This window comes from Sorex araneus, chromosome 3 (assembly GCF_027595985.1).
Source record: "Sorex araneus isolate mSorAra2 chromosome 3, mSorAra2.pri, whole genome shotgun sequence".
Lineage (NCBI taxonomy): Eukaryota > Metazoa > Chordata > Mammalia > Eulipotyphla > Soricidae > Sorex > Sorex araneus.
In genome coordinates this window covers 182,089,085-182,103,695 of record NC_073304.1, presented here as the reverse complement: position 1 = coordinate 182,103,695, position 14,611 = coordinate 182,089,085, and the positions used below count along the sequence as shown (strand labels likewise).

Genomic DNA, 14,611 nt, shown 5'->3' with positions numbered 1-14,611 from the left:
ATTTCTGGTATGCGATTACAGCTAGATTTACCAGTCCTTTTGTCTTCATTTGTCTGTAAAGGCTGCATCCTTTTAGTTTTTAATGGCATACATTCTCCATATGCTGCAACTCCTCTACCACTTTGTATTTATTCTTTTTTAACCTTTATGTTCAAGTTGTCTAAAAACTTGTTACAATATTGTATTAATTAGACTTGTGTACTTTTCCTCTTGCAGCTTGAAGAGCTCCCAAGTGCGGCCTTGAGGTGGTGAACTCCCTTGCCTTTGCGTCTGAGTAAGCCTTTATTTCTTTTTCCTACTTGAAAGAAAACATTGCCAGAGAAAGACTTTTTTTTGTTTTTTGTCTTTCCAAACAGCATGTAGAGTTTCTGGTTTGATTCCTCCGCCCCTCTCATAGAGCCCAGTAAGCTATCCATGTTGTGTTCAGTATGCCAAAAACAGTAACAACAAGTCTCACAATGGAGACGTTACTGGTGCCCGCTCGAGCAAATCGATGAGCAGTGGGATGACAGTGACAGTGACAGCCAAAAAGAGTGTCTTTATAGTTTACTGTGCATCTTATTCATCATAATGAACACTGACAGCTCTGATGCAGATATCATGGAGAAATACGTCTTTGAGCTCACCTGCTGGGAAATTGTTTTCTTGTGGTTCCCTGTCATTATGGTCCATCCTGGTGATTGATGCAAGTGTCTGAAGTGTGAGCACATCTCTTACCAGTTGAGGCTGTGGACCTCCAGCAGTTCCCTGGTAGTCGATGCCTTTTGGTGTCCACTATTTCCCAGGAGGTGGCAGTATAGACCAGGGTTTGGTTTCTTTCAGTGTTCACAGGCTCTGCTAAAAGCTGTGGGAGAGCATAAGAATGAGAAAGGAAAGGAAAAGGGAGGGTGTTTCTGGAGTTACGGGGACGCCCCAGTGGGCCCTACAGCAGGTGCCAGCAACCTTTCCTCTGCCTTTCCTCTGTCCCCAGTCATCAATGCTCCTCAGAGCCATTCATCTCTCCTGATACTACAAGCCTGGTTGGCCAGACCCTTCTTGTGCCCTGGCTTCCCTCTATCATCCTTTGTGACATGCCCCGGTACTGCTATTGGCCTTTTGTTACGGGTGATGCCAAGTGACAGATTAGAATTTGCTATATTGGATGAACTTTTAGGAGTCTTAGATCCTTACTAGAAGAGCAAGATTATAGTTTAACAAGTATGTGGGGGGAAATACTTGAGTCTTGTTTAATTCAGAGTGAATACTTAAGAGTTACCCCTCCCCCTTAAAGTTTCCAAATAATATAACTGCAGAAGAAAATCATAGGACAAATAACGTTGGACAAAGTCTTCAAAGTCAATTGGAATTTTCTTTTAATTGTAATTACAAACCTAGGAGACACTTTCTCATTATAGTACATGACCAGGACCTTCTGTCGAGTCAGCAGCCAGCCGGGAGCATACTGCTACTGGGCAGCACAGATTCTTCCAGGGAGGGCAGTGAGATGGTAACACCCACTGGCAGGAAGTTCTTTGGTAGATCGAATCATTCCATGGAATGACATCATGGACAAAGGAAGAAGTAGGAAAAAGAAGCATCATAAAACATAAGCTGTATTAAACAGACTTCAGTAAAAAAGTCAACAGAAAGTGGGTTTGTTAGTTTGAAATCTTCCATGGTGTTTCTAGTAATTGAACAAAGGGAAACTATGAAGGATGTGGAATTCTCTGAATTCTTAGAAAGCTAGCACCTACTGATCCATCTTAAATAAGTACATAAATAGTGACAATTAACTCCAACTCCTGTTCTATGTAGTGTCTCAAGGCTCTGCCTTTTGTAATCTGGACACAGGTGTGGGGAGCATGCTCCAGGTGTCTTCCTGCTCGCCTCCCCTCTACAGAAGAGGTGTGTTTCTGAGTGGTTTCTCTTTTCAGTTTATCAGACAGCATTTCCTCTTGGTCCCAGGATTTTAATAATCATTGGGGCGGAGGGGGGGAAGGGGGAAATGACTTCGATGTTTCCTATTCAGGTTCACATGGGGCACTGCTAGAGTTCTAAACATATAGATGGTCAGAAATAAATAGGCATGAAACTGCCACTGCAGTCCAGTCTGTGGCAGTATCTTCAGTGTCCTTCAGACCACAGTCTGCACAGGTGTGACACACTGGGCGGGGGGACTGGCCCTCTCGGAGGACGAGGTGGATCGGTTGGAGATCTCTCTCTGTAGTTCCTCGACCTTCTTCTGGAGCTCTGCTCGCTTAGCCAGAAGTTCTTTATATCTGTTGTGAATGGGCTCCTACGAGAGCAGAACAGGACAAAGTTCAGCTAGGGAATCATAAAACCCGTTGATACTGCCCAGTACCCCTAACAGTTATGTCTGTAGATATTTGGAGACATTTGAAAGATCCTCTGAGGGCAGAGAAGAGACAAAACATTGAAAGATTCTCTGAGGGCAGAGAAGAGACAAAACATCCAGTCAACCAAGTTTTCGAGAGGCAGGGAATTTATCAGACTGCATGGGGGAACAGAGTGGAACATACCTGTGGTTTCATCCGTGGATTCCACCTCACATAATAGCCCACCCAGAGCTCCAGGTGGCGCATGCTGGCTACTGGGTAAAGGACGTGATTGGAGTAGCTGCCATAGAGAGGGTTGCTGAAATCTTCCGGCTGGCTGTTCACATATGACCACAGCGACACAGTCCTTTTGGGGAGATTCTGTAAGGAAGAAATTGCCTTGACCATCTGACTTTAGCAGATCTTAGTAACCTGTGAGAGAATCTGTGCCCAGTGGGGCCACAGAAAGGACCGAAAGAGCGGTGGAGGATTCCAGTGAGATATCCTAGAGAGCAAGTGCACTGACAGGATAAACAGGTGCAGGATTCGATCTGTTCTAAACTTAAAATAAGGTGGTGACAGTTGTATGCAGAGTGTCAGACTAAGACACTGGGCCTTTCAAGAGACATCCACGATGATCTGAACTCAGTAGGATGCTCCTACCCACCCTGTAATAGTGATCACTGCCTCTGGGACAAGCTGACTTGATAGAAACTCTCTTCAGGGCTATTTTGTGTAACGCAGACTTATACAAACATATACATACAATTCTTTTGGGATGTTGTAGAGACATTTTGAAGGTTTCCTTGCTGTAGTCAGAGCTACCTCCAGATGGACCAGGTTCAGATGGATAGAAAGAAATGACTATATCACAACACATAAAATATACTTCCCTAAAAGAACTAGTTAATTGAAATCCATCTCTATAGGCAAATTAGTTTTTAGAGGGGGCAGGTCTTGTATTTTACCTCCTTTCCTCTCTGCTGTTCACTGTTACAGAGAAATGTTCCAAACAAACAGCTATACAGGTGGTCCAAAATAGTGATGAGGAAATATTCATTGAACTCAAATGCGGTGGGAAACTGAAAGTGAAACAAAAGACATATTAAGAGTTTCCGAGTATAATTCTCCCTGTATTTGTACATACATTAGGTCCTCATAGTAGCATATACCTGGCTTTTTATTTATTTTTTATTTTTTAGGGATACCCTATGCAGCAGATTTTAAGGAAAATTCACTACATAACAAAAATAATTCTCTATGTTTTTTAAAGAGACATGAATCATTTGAATTGCAGTTTTTGTCTCTTAGAATTCTGAGTTGTATGCAGTGATAGGGCATGAACTGAAAGGAGAAAGAACTCTTGAAGCTTCCTGAATTAGATGAGGCAACTGCTATCCTTAAATAATTTTTGTGGCTGTGAAATTGAGTGAATAAAGTAATTAGCACATGCCAACAACAAAAAGCCAGTTAATACCGTCAAATTTCATTATTTCATCTCCTATATTGTTACATGCTAACCGCTGCTCAGAGAAACCCTGGTCAGATTATTCTTACATATTTTGGTTTCCAGGACTATAAACTAATTACAACATAATGATTCTCATCTTGAGAAATGTGCTATTTAATGCTGTTTGGAATACACAGAAAACTATAACAAAATGTCTAAATTCAGATATGCAACATATAAAAAGTTAACACAATTCTTGAGGAAATATTTTGTCTTTATTCCTCACATGCAAACAACTGGTAAATGGTTAGACATTTTCCCCTAAGAAACATACCAGAGGACTGGAGGGACTGTACAGTGGGTAGGGTACTTGCCTTGCACATGCCAACCTGGGGTTTGATCCCAGATTCCACTACCAGAAGTGAACCCCTGAACCATCACCAGATGTGGCCCAAAACAGAAGGCGGGGGTAGGGGGAGAAGGGGACCCATCAGAGCTAGTATTAGTCCATACACACTGGCTGCCTGTTTGAGGAGCACATTTTCCTGAAAAGCTGTCTGCCCTGTTTCAAATAAGCAATTATTGGTAAATTTCTGTAGTGTTGGTAATCTCTAATGTTATTCCAAAGGAAATAATCCACATCTGTTCTAGGAAGGAGCACTTACCTACACAGTATCTTCCTTTCCCAAACATACCAAGAGGTTAACCTGTGAAGTCAGAACTGGATCATCTACATAATTCCAGCAACCATAGTCATCGCCTACTACAGCATTTCCTTGAACCTTTCTCGCTCTTTTCAAAATGACCAGCCACGTTGAAATGGTTGAAGGGGTGTCTCTATTGTTTCTTTTATTGAATTAACTAGTATTTTTATTTTGTTTTGTGGGCACTCCTAGCAGTGCACGGGGGGGAGCAGAGAGTATGTGGATTGACCTATGTCAGCCACATGTAAGGCAGATGCCCTACCCACTGTGCTCTTGTTCCAGCTCCAGGATGTGACAGTATCATGAAAATCAGAGTTTAGAGTGGTCTGAAGTATATATCCAATAACCCCTTGGATAAACCCCAATCAACTATGTCTAACTAATAAGGATTTAAATGATTTTTCTTGTAATGTTCTCATAGTAAACATGGTTTGCAATCTTTACTGCATTCTTTCTGAAAAGGTCCATTTGTATTATTTTAAATAAACCAGAAAATTGCTACTTCTGAAAGACAAAACCCCAGACAAGAACTGAATGTATTTCATATTGTCTTTTCATTTGAACACATTTTTTCACTAGAATTATCTAAACAGAACTTTACTTGTCTTGATTGACCATATCAAGTAAAACTAAGTGATTTAGGTATTTCTTTACCTCCCTCTACATGAGCTGGATGAATATACTGCCACTCATTAAGGTTTCCCAAAGCAAAGGAAGAATTTCTAGACTCATGGATCAAGCTGTCATGCTGATACTACTTCCAAATACAACTTAATTTATTGTGTAGTAATAAAGAGGAGGCAATCACACTATATCTAGAAACCCTACACACATCTTAATTTTATATGAAGCAAAATAATCACTGACTAAATTTCAGAACTCCAAGTTACCTGTCTTGTCATCTGCCAGACACAGTCGATGAACTGAAGGAAGACTGGTGACCGGTCTGCATCTGCATGGTTCTTGTCTCCATGGCCAAGTCTCTGAAGCCAGAGAATGAAATATGTGACATAAGCTTTGTGGAAATTATCACTTTTTAAAAATTTAACTACTTTCCAATAAACAGCAATTGCTCACTGAGCACGTCTTTTTTGAAGAACCCTGCACAGAAAGTAGAAATGGTACCCAGCAGAAACTGACAACCTGACAGGTGATAGGACCTGAAGTGGCTCTGGGAATGAAACTTAGAGTTTCATTTCATTTCATTGAGTTGAGCGCTGCCATCAAGTGACAGAGACAGACCCCAGCAACTGCAGGGCTCCTTGTTCTGACACCCCAGCTCCTTATGTCTGAGACAGAGCCTCTTCACTCCAAATGGGCTCTGGAGAGTGAAGCAGGTCTCTAGTCAGAGCTGTTTTCCTGACAGCACTGACATGCACTGAAGGTGTGAGTGAGATGAGGTGACAACTCCCGGGCCACTCATTGGTATTGGTTTCTGCCCTGGTGAGCTCGTGTCCCTGAAGCTACTTTCCTTTGATGAAGCAGGCAGAATGAAGTCTATGGCATCAGTCTCCTCAAAATGATTTTGTATCCTAACACGATGATCTGTCCTTTTGTGCTCCTGCCTGTTTACGCAGGGTAGGAGACACCGTTTTCTTCTATTTCAATAGAAGAAAATGCTAGAGGTGTCCTTGGGCTGATACTAATACAGCCTGTCATCTGGAAATCAGCATACAGACCAAGAGGAGGCCAGGCCAGTTCTCCCTGTCAGCCCTTACTCGAGTGCAGTGCCCAGTAAGATCTGAAGCTCCCGAGTCAATCAGTGCAGACAGGTTGCCCCTAGTGCTGACCTTAAGGAGAGGCTCACCGGACCAAAGGCCCAGGTTTTTACTCACAAGCTGAAAGCGATGCCCGAAGCTGAGCCATTCCTTCTCCACGAGGACTTGGAAGCCCCGGAGGGTCCGGTAGTAGCCATCCAGCATGAGCATGGCCAGGGATGTGAGCTGTGCTGTGCGGTCCCAGCCATCACTGCAGTGTACCACCACTGATGTCTTCCCTGATTCTACCCTGTCTGCGATCCGAAGTGCCCCCGCGAGGATCAGCTGCAATGGGTTTTTGACATTTGTGAAAAAAACAGAGCTAACCTTGTTAAGAGGAATAGTCTTAGTACATTTTGTAGGAATCCAGTTAGCATCTCTCCCTTTTTAGAAGGACCAGGGTCAATGGCAGAAGAGATAAATAAGTTGTTTAAAATGAGAGTAGTGGGGAGGATGATTGCCTTGCATGTGGCTGACCCAGATTTAATTCCTGGGACTCCATGTGGTCCCAGAAGCCCTGCCAAGAGTGAAAAGCCATGAATAACCCCTGAGCACCACTGGGTATCCCCCACTCCTCTCTACCCCCTAAAGATTTCTCAAATGCAGATTCCTAGTCATTTGTCCAAAAGTAGCTAAAGAGCTATCTGGGGGTCCAGCAGGGAGGGTGCCTGACTTCTACACCGCTGACCTGGGTTCAACCCCAACACCCCAGACGGTTCCCTGAGTGATCACTTCGCACTGCTGGGTGTGGTCCCCTAAACAAAACTAAATGATCAGCATAAGTTAGAAGAAATTTTTAAAAGAAAGTACAAACGTTTACCATTAGACCTGACTGGAAAGATAGGACAGAAGATGTAAATATGGCTTGCATGAACTCTAGCTGAGCTCCACCAGGAATGATCTCTGAGCACCACTGGATATGACCTCAAAAAACCCAAACATCTACTATCTTCCCAAGCATAAGCTTATACCCCGGTTCTGCACGGGTCCTCAGGGAGGACCAGCAGGCTTGTGTGACCCCTGTCATCATAGCAGAGAAGTGGTGTCCACAAAGGCCATTGTCTGGAAGAGAAAAGTCCCTTCATCCTGGCCCCATGCACATTGATGGGGCAGGCTCACCTTGATATGTTCCAGCCAGTGGGTAGATTCCAAGTTGGACAACCAGTGGGTTTCTTCAATGTTGGGGTACACGATCTCCTTGAGCTTACGTAAGGACTCTCTCATTACATGGATATTGTGGATGTCCAGAAACACCAGCTCTGCATTTTGGTACGCGTCCTCGCTTTCATATCCTCCGCCTTTGGCCTGAAGATGGAGGCCCAGTACAGGCCATGATGAGTGAACACACAATGGTGGCCCCTCACTGGGAAGTGGGTGCACCTACTCCACCCCCCATCCCTGGGATAGTGGGGAGATAAAGCCACAATGGCATCCCGGACTCTAGGAAACCTCACAGCCTCCAAAGGCACAGCAAAGGGTGTGAGTCACCCCACACAGGCTGCATGCCCTGTGGCCTACAGAACACGCCCTAACACTGATGCTCTGTGACAGAAGGCAAACAGAAGGACTAGTGTGAAGAAATTAGGACCCAGAACAAGGGAACATTCCAGAGAGTGAGAACACACCAGAAATGAAGCAACAGGTGGCACAAAAGCAGAGTACCGAGTCACTGAAAAGAAATGGACAGGATTTCCCTCTTGTGAACAAGACAGGGAGGCCACATAGGGCCCTCACCTTGTTGGCCACGGCATTGACACTAGGCCTTGCATCGAAGATGAAGATCTTGTGGGACTGGGCATTGGAATCCATGATGGCCTGCAGGTACTTCTCATCATCTTTGCTCCGCTTGCCGCTCACACCCACCAGTGGCTGGCTGCAGCGTGTGATGGTGGCTTGGCTCTCAGGGTGGATCCAAGACAGAACCTTCCAGAAAATAACACTTCCTGTTCTACTTCCCCAGGTAGTGACACTTCCCGACCTAACTCTTACATCTGGCTCTTGGTTGGCCTCCCACGGTGGCCAGGACCGGAGCTCAGGCAGCCTGAACACATACTTTCTTCAGAGCTTGTTCAGAACCTTCCATCAGCTGTGGGGGGGGCCCCGGTCACTGGGTGAGGAAGAAAGCATGGAGGGGAGCCCAGAGGCCCCACTGCACATTCTCTCCCCAGCACCGAGTCACTATCTGACCCTAAGTCCGTCAAGGTCTGTCTCTAGGGTTCCAAGGAAAAGAACATTTGTTAGCATGGCTGAAGAGCCTCAGAGAGCAGGAAACAGCAACTGCACTTTGGAGTCAGGGGTTGTGCCATTCTGCACAGTCCCCTAGAATCCATGGAACTCTCTAGAAATCTCTAACTTAATCAAAGCATGTTCTCCAGTTTAAATTTACAGAAGAACTCAAGTCTTTACCACTGCATATAAGACCTGCTGCTGGGGGCCAGAGTGAGGACAGGTCTTACAGCACAGCCAATCCCAAGTCAGTGTATGGTGCCCTCCCTCCTGAGCACCACGAGGTCAACCCAAGGTGGATGACCTTCCACCCCCTGCAAGTATTGCTGGGGACAGAGAGAGTACAGGGGTGAAGGCACATGCTGCCAGTTTGCTCCCTGGTACCATATGGGAAGGCCAGGTAAGTCTGGCCCTTCTGTGTCCATGATCACTGCCATATACCGAACCACTGGCGAGGTGGACACTCCCAGCAGAAGCAACCCCTGGGTTCCCTAGGCAGTGCTTGGGACCCTCCCCTCAGAGCAGAACAAAGGCCTAAATGCAGCCTGGAAGCAGCAGCCGCTCTGCCTGCTTGCATACACTCACCGGGATCCGGCCCCGGGACCGGAAGGCTGCCACTCTCTTCAGCTCTTCATCAGGAATATTGGCTGGGACGACCAGGAGGGCAGGGTACGTATCACAGAGCTCGTAGCGCTCGTTTATCCTTGTGACCCTCCAGCTCTCATTTGGAATTCCCTGTGTGGGACATCAAACACAAGACAAACGTTATATAACCTACAAAAGAAAGTCCTGCTTTCTCTTAGGTTGCTGGAAGCAGTCCTGAGGTGAGTGGCTGTCAGGCTCAGGCGATCTGGGACATCAGCATGTCCCTGCAGCTGACAGATACACAGAAATCCTGCATAAGCAGTGGGAATGTCAGCCACAGGATGCCACATCCCACCTTGACCAAGAATTCTGTAAGTTTGAATTTATACCTTGGAAAAAATTTCAGCAGAAACCAAGTGTCTACCGAAACGTATAAACTTAAGTGTACTGTCTTGCCCGTGGGGCAAACCTAACTGACCTGAGCTCACTGAAAACATGGCAGCCAGGGGTTAGAATAGAGGCAAGGAGATGAAATAGTCAAAACAATTTTTTTTTAAAAATAATGAAGAGCTCTGAAGCTGTCACTTTCCTCAAGACTGCTCGTGTATGACTTCACCGAAAGGATTCGGCTTGAAGCCCCTGAAATGCTGATCTGCACCAGGAAAGAAAACCCTGAGAATAAGGGGTTGGAGTGAAGCACAGGCACATTTGTACGCGTGTGCATATACATTCGTGCACACAGGGTCTGAGACCCACTGACCGGGAATTTACCCTGTGGGTGCAGCACCTGCACAGCCTCTCACCCACTCACACACACACGGGGTCATAGACCCACTGACCGGGGACCTACCCTGCGGGCACAGTACCTCCACAGCCTCCCACCCACACAGGCATGCACTTCTGTGTACTAAGTTTCTTCACTTTACAAGTGGCCCAAATGGAGGCGGACATGGCACAGGGAACCTTGGGCCCCTGCCATGGCTGTCACCCCTCTCAAAGGCCTGTGCTCAGCAGCAGGCATCTGCCACACTCGGTGCCTGCCGTAGTCATTCTGAATTTGGGTTTTTGTATTAGAAAACCCCTCGATGGTCCCTACAGACACTTGACTTTTAGCTCTGTCCTGTAGTCAGCCTCTGCCAGAATATTTAATCATACTCAATACAACTACTGAGCAATAGCTCAGTTTGGGGGCCAGGGCAGGGAATATGCCTGGCATGCAGCCAACCTACGCTGGGTCCCAGCATACCACATACTTCCTCGAGCTCGCCAGGAATGACCCCTGAGTGCAGAGCGAGGAATAGCCCCCAAAGCAAAAATAGATAGCATTCTAGTCGTAGTATTCTACTTTTCTTGGCTTTGTGGAACAAAGCTAAGCAGATTAGCTTTGTCATTACAATGTTAGATTTGAAACCTAAATGTTAAAATAATGACAATGATTTTAAGACTTGAATTCTAGAAAACCCAGATATCAGATACATTAATTACTAAGAATAGGAGTGAAATTCTCAAGAAAGCACAGTCAATTGTGCAGCCTGGACAGGGGAGGCTGGGGAGGATCGTGCCGGGAAGGGATGGAGCTGTGGCTGTTTACAAGACCAGGTCTGCTCTCATCCCGCTTCGAAGTGATGAACCCCCTTAAACTTCTAGAACAATCCAGCCCACACGATCCAGAGCAGTATTGCCTCTGGACACAGACTGAGCATTTCCTATGTGAGTGCCATCTGTGAAGTAGAAGGTGACCTAGGTTTTACATGGAACTAAGTTCTAAGCAGTAGTATTAGGAAGATTTTTTCAAAATTAAGTATCAAAATTAAATAAAGACCCTCAAAGAAAAAACCTGAATTTTTATTTAGATGACTTACACAAATACTAAAACATTAAGATACCAATCATTTTGAGGGGGATAGGGATGCCAGGAATCAAATTGGGCCTCACAAGTAAGGCCTGAGCTTTGTCACTGACCTATATCCCATTTTATTATCATTATCATTTTAGTTGAATCACCATGAGACCATCACAAAGCTACTCATGTTGGGGGCTTAGTCATATAATGAATGATCTGACACCAATCCCTCTACCAGTTTCCCACCACCAATGTTGCCAGTTTCCATCCCACCACTCTTATACCACTCCGATTTTATTATCTTTTTTTTAAACTAAGCAGTTTTTAAAATAAGCTGACTTGTACATAAACTTAGAAAAGATTCATAAAAGATAGCTGGCATAGTTTGAAAGTCTGCTTAAAGTGAAAGGCAGGCAAAAAAATTTAATAATCAAAATTAAGTTTCATTCAAACACCGAAAGCTCACGGCAGCATAAAGCTGCCTCCTTCCACCCATGAAGTGTCTGCTGGGACAAAAGGGACACAGAGCATTAAAGCTGGATGGACAGAGGTACATACCTGCCTTTTGTACTCTAAAAGGGGGTCGTAGAGCTTCCACCCATTTTCAGGAAACTCCTCTTTGTATTCAAACGCAAACAGAGGCTACAAAAAAGAAAAAGGTTAGAAACTAGAAACAAAGCTGAGGCCCAGCCAGGAAAGAAGCCTCTTTCCCAGGATGCACTGGCGTTGCTTCAGGATTTTGAGAACACTTTTTTCCTATCATTGAAAGCACGAAAGGCTCCCCTAGCCCGAGGGAACCCATCACATTTCTGGGGGCCTGGGGAGCACACAGAGGGAGCCTGCTGCCCTAAAGCCCCTGTTCCCATGGAGACTCGGTGCCCAGCTGAGGAGTGTCTAAGCATGCTCAGACATGAGCAGCCCGAATGCCTCCCTCTCCACTGCATCCGGTTCCATGGCAAGGCAGAAACAAATGTGGAATCTGAGGGGCCAGATAAGACTCCACCGTGCCGGTAAGTCACACGGAGTTTTCAAACATCTTACCAGGTTATTAGAGACAGGGAATGCATATTTCATGAGATTCTCAAAAATGGATCTTCTCGTTCGTCCTTCAGGCTTATGAGCAAACCGTAAATTCCGAATATCCTGTTAGAGATTGAGGATCCAAGTCATCGATCAGTGTCTGTCTGCTTTTATCTATGAATGAACTTAGAATGAGCCTGTATGTACTGAGCGGCTAGTGCTGGGCACAGAAAGGCAGTGGGCACCCGCTCATGGGAGACTGAGCACAACCTAAAGCTTGGTACCCTGAGGGGTGCACTTCCTTTCCTTGGACGCTCTGGGTGTATCCTAGCTCCTGTCTGGGAAATCATTCTCACTCCTGTGCTTCCCCAGGCTCCTGGCCACTGGCCCTTTCCTCTGTGCTGCCAGGCCTCCCCATGGCAGTTGCTGGCAGATGGACTGAGTGGCCTGGCTGACCTGGGATCGCACACAGATCCAAATACTCGTTCCCTTCCGTTATTTACTCTCAGCCACTTTCCTGTATGAGGGCTGGCTGTAGACAGCTTCTGGAATGACTGAGAGCTTAACAAGAGTAAGAAAAACTGGAATTAAGAACAATTTCTGAGGCCGGAGAGTACAGGAGTAAGGTGCTTGCCTTGCCCATGGCCACCCAGGTGCGATCCTTCAGGCTGCACAGGGAGCGCTGAGACTGGCGGGTGACCCCTGGGCATCAGCAGGTGTGTACAGTGAAGCTCGGGGGAGGAGGTAGCCACTGGGAGCCACAGCAGCAGAACGTGCTGAGCACCTTGGGGTTGACCCTGCTGGCTCCCATTGGCCTTGAGAAGCCCGGGTCCTTATGCCCAACTCTGCTGTCATGGGTGTCCAGTTCCATAGGGAAGGGTCCTGATGTTAAGTGGAATTCAAAATGGTTCTAAAACTCTCCATCCTGCCCGATGGCTCTGAAACACCCCACCCTGCTCAAAGAAACAGGCCTTGGCCGTGTCCTGACCCTGAGGGCGCCCAGTTCACTAAGCCAATCAGCAGTGGGCTTCCAATCCCAAGCACAATGGAGTACCAGAGGTCCGCACAAATGTCTGGTTTACTGATGTGGGGCTCATTTCATGGGGAATAAAGCTTTAAAATGATTAGATCAAGACAGGCTGGAGTGACAGGACAGCGGGCCTTGCACTTGGCTGAGCCGGGTTTGGTCCCCGGAACCCAATCCATTCCCCCAAGAACTTCCAGGAGTACTTCCAGAGTGCAGAGCCAGGAATAAGCCCTGAGTACCACCAGGTGTGGTCCCCTCCCACCAAACAAAAACTTTTTAAAAACTTTTTTGACATGTCAGGGTCCTTCTGGCTGTACTAGAAGACAAACTCTGAAGACAGGCCTAAGAAAATGGCCTCCAAGCTGCCAGGAGGGCAGAGGGAGGGAAAGGGGCTCAGGACGGAGCTGAGCAGGTTCATGAACAGCCAGGAGAGGTGTGACAGCTGTGGAACTATGAGCATGTCCCCTCACACATCACATCTGGGTGCTTTAGCAGTAGGACCTTGCTAGTGACCAGAGAAGCACCAGCTTGGCTACAGAGACACCTGCACCTCTACCCCTCGGGAAAGCAGTAGGAACCACCGCCACCCACCATGGGCTTATGGGTGCCACCTGGGAACATGGGTCCCAGAGCACTGGGCACCACTAGGCACCATAGCAGGATGGAAGGTGGCAGTAGCTGTCTGCTTCCTGTCCTGCCACCTTTCCTGCCTGTCTTGGGCCCAACGTTTCCGGGGTGAGACAGGGCATGGAGAGTGCCGTGAGGCAGCACTCACCTTGCAGGCAGTCTCTAGACCGTATGAGTTCTCGCCGCGACTAGAGGCGCCACCGATTTTCTCTACTCGACTTATCACCCCAAGGGAAGCATCTAGAACAAATGGGGGATCCTAAGGAAGGGAGGGAGAAAAAAAAGTTACAACTGTGCAATTCAAACGACAGCACTAGCCCCCTTCGATTTTTGTGAATTTAAAAAATTACTTTTGTTTCCGTTTGGGGGCCACACCCAGTGGTGGTCAGGGGCTATTCCCAGCTCTGGGCTCAGGGACTGTATGTCCTGCTGGAGATTCAAACTAGGATCACAGCCCTGCAGCGACATGCAAGGCAAGCGAGGTCTTGCTGCACTCTCGGGGCCAGCCTCAAGATGTGACAGGGCTGTGTCCAGGGAAACTCTTGAGATGGGGGCAGAGGGCAGAGGACATCAGCACAGGGGCCTGGGCAGGCCTTACCCGGTCCACGCTCTTGAAGTAAAGCCTGTAATTGGTGACAGTCAGAGTCCCTCGCACGGCCCCCGTGAATGGACAGATGTATGTGACATCTTTGGCTAGAAAGGCAAACGGTACAGTTGGACTGGGCATTTCTGACAACGCCACCTGCTCTCCCAAGACAGATAAGCCACAACATGGATTCCTGCCTCACTCCAAAACCACAGACCAGACACTCAGAGACAGAAGCCCAAGGCCAGCTTCTGCCGCAGTTCCCAGGAGGCTGGCCAAGAGGGACCCCGCAGGCCTGAGCTAGGGGCCAAGTGGGATGGCAGGTCCAGAATGAAGGATAGAGGAAGGCGGTGATGTAGCTGAGCAAAGGGGATTAGAATGCGAGGAGCGGTGGTGGGGTGACGGGAGCCACTGGGGGCAGTATGGTGATGGGTACATAATGACAGGCACAGTGTAGTTAAGAGTACACAG

General features: G+C 47.0%; 1 protein-coding gene across 3 annotated transcripts in view; it reads right to left on the bottom strand.

Moving 5' to 3' along the window:
- Nucleotides 1-14,611, bottom strand: part of MTMR2 (myotubularin related protein 2) — a 31,197-nt gene that overhangs the window by 2,173 nt on the left and 14,413 nt on the right. For 2 of the 3 annotated variants that reach the window (XM_055133454.1, XM_055133455.1), the window contains 12 exons: nucleotides 14,153-14,247; nucleotides 13,703-13,813; nucleotides 11,922-12,023; nucleotides 11,439-11,522; nucleotides 9,038-9,187; nucleotides 7,961-8,149; nucleotides 7,346-7,531; nucleotides 6,305-6,511; nucleotides 5,360-5,452; nucleotides 3,284-3,397; nucleotides 2,520-2,696; nucleotides 1,329-2,275 (listed from right to left, as the gene is read on the bottom strand). In XM_055133454.1, the coding sequence (XP_054989429.1) occupies nucleotides 2,114-2,275; nucleotides 2,520-2,696; nucleotides 3,284-3,397; nucleotides 5,360-5,452; nucleotides 6,305-6,511; nucleotides 7,346-7,531; nucleotides 7,961-8,149; nucleotides 9,038-9,187; nucleotides 11,439-11,522; nucleotides 11,922-12,023; nucleotides 13,703-13,813; nucleotides 14,153-14,247 (1,670 nt within the window). In that variant the 3' untranslated portion in view covers nucleotides 1,329-2,113. Of the gene's footprint in view, nucleotides 1-626; nucleotides 845-1,328; nucleotides 2,276-2,519; nucleotides 2,697-3,283; nucleotides 3,398-5,359; nucleotides 5,453-6,304; nucleotides 6,512-7,345; nucleotides 7,532-7,960; nucleotides 8,150-9,037; nucleotides 9,188-11,438; nucleotides 11,523-11,921; nucleotides 12,024-13,702; nucleotides 13,814-14,152; nucleotides 14,248-14,611 lie in introns of those variants that run through there. The other variant, XR_008629354.1, reaches the window with a different exon arrangement.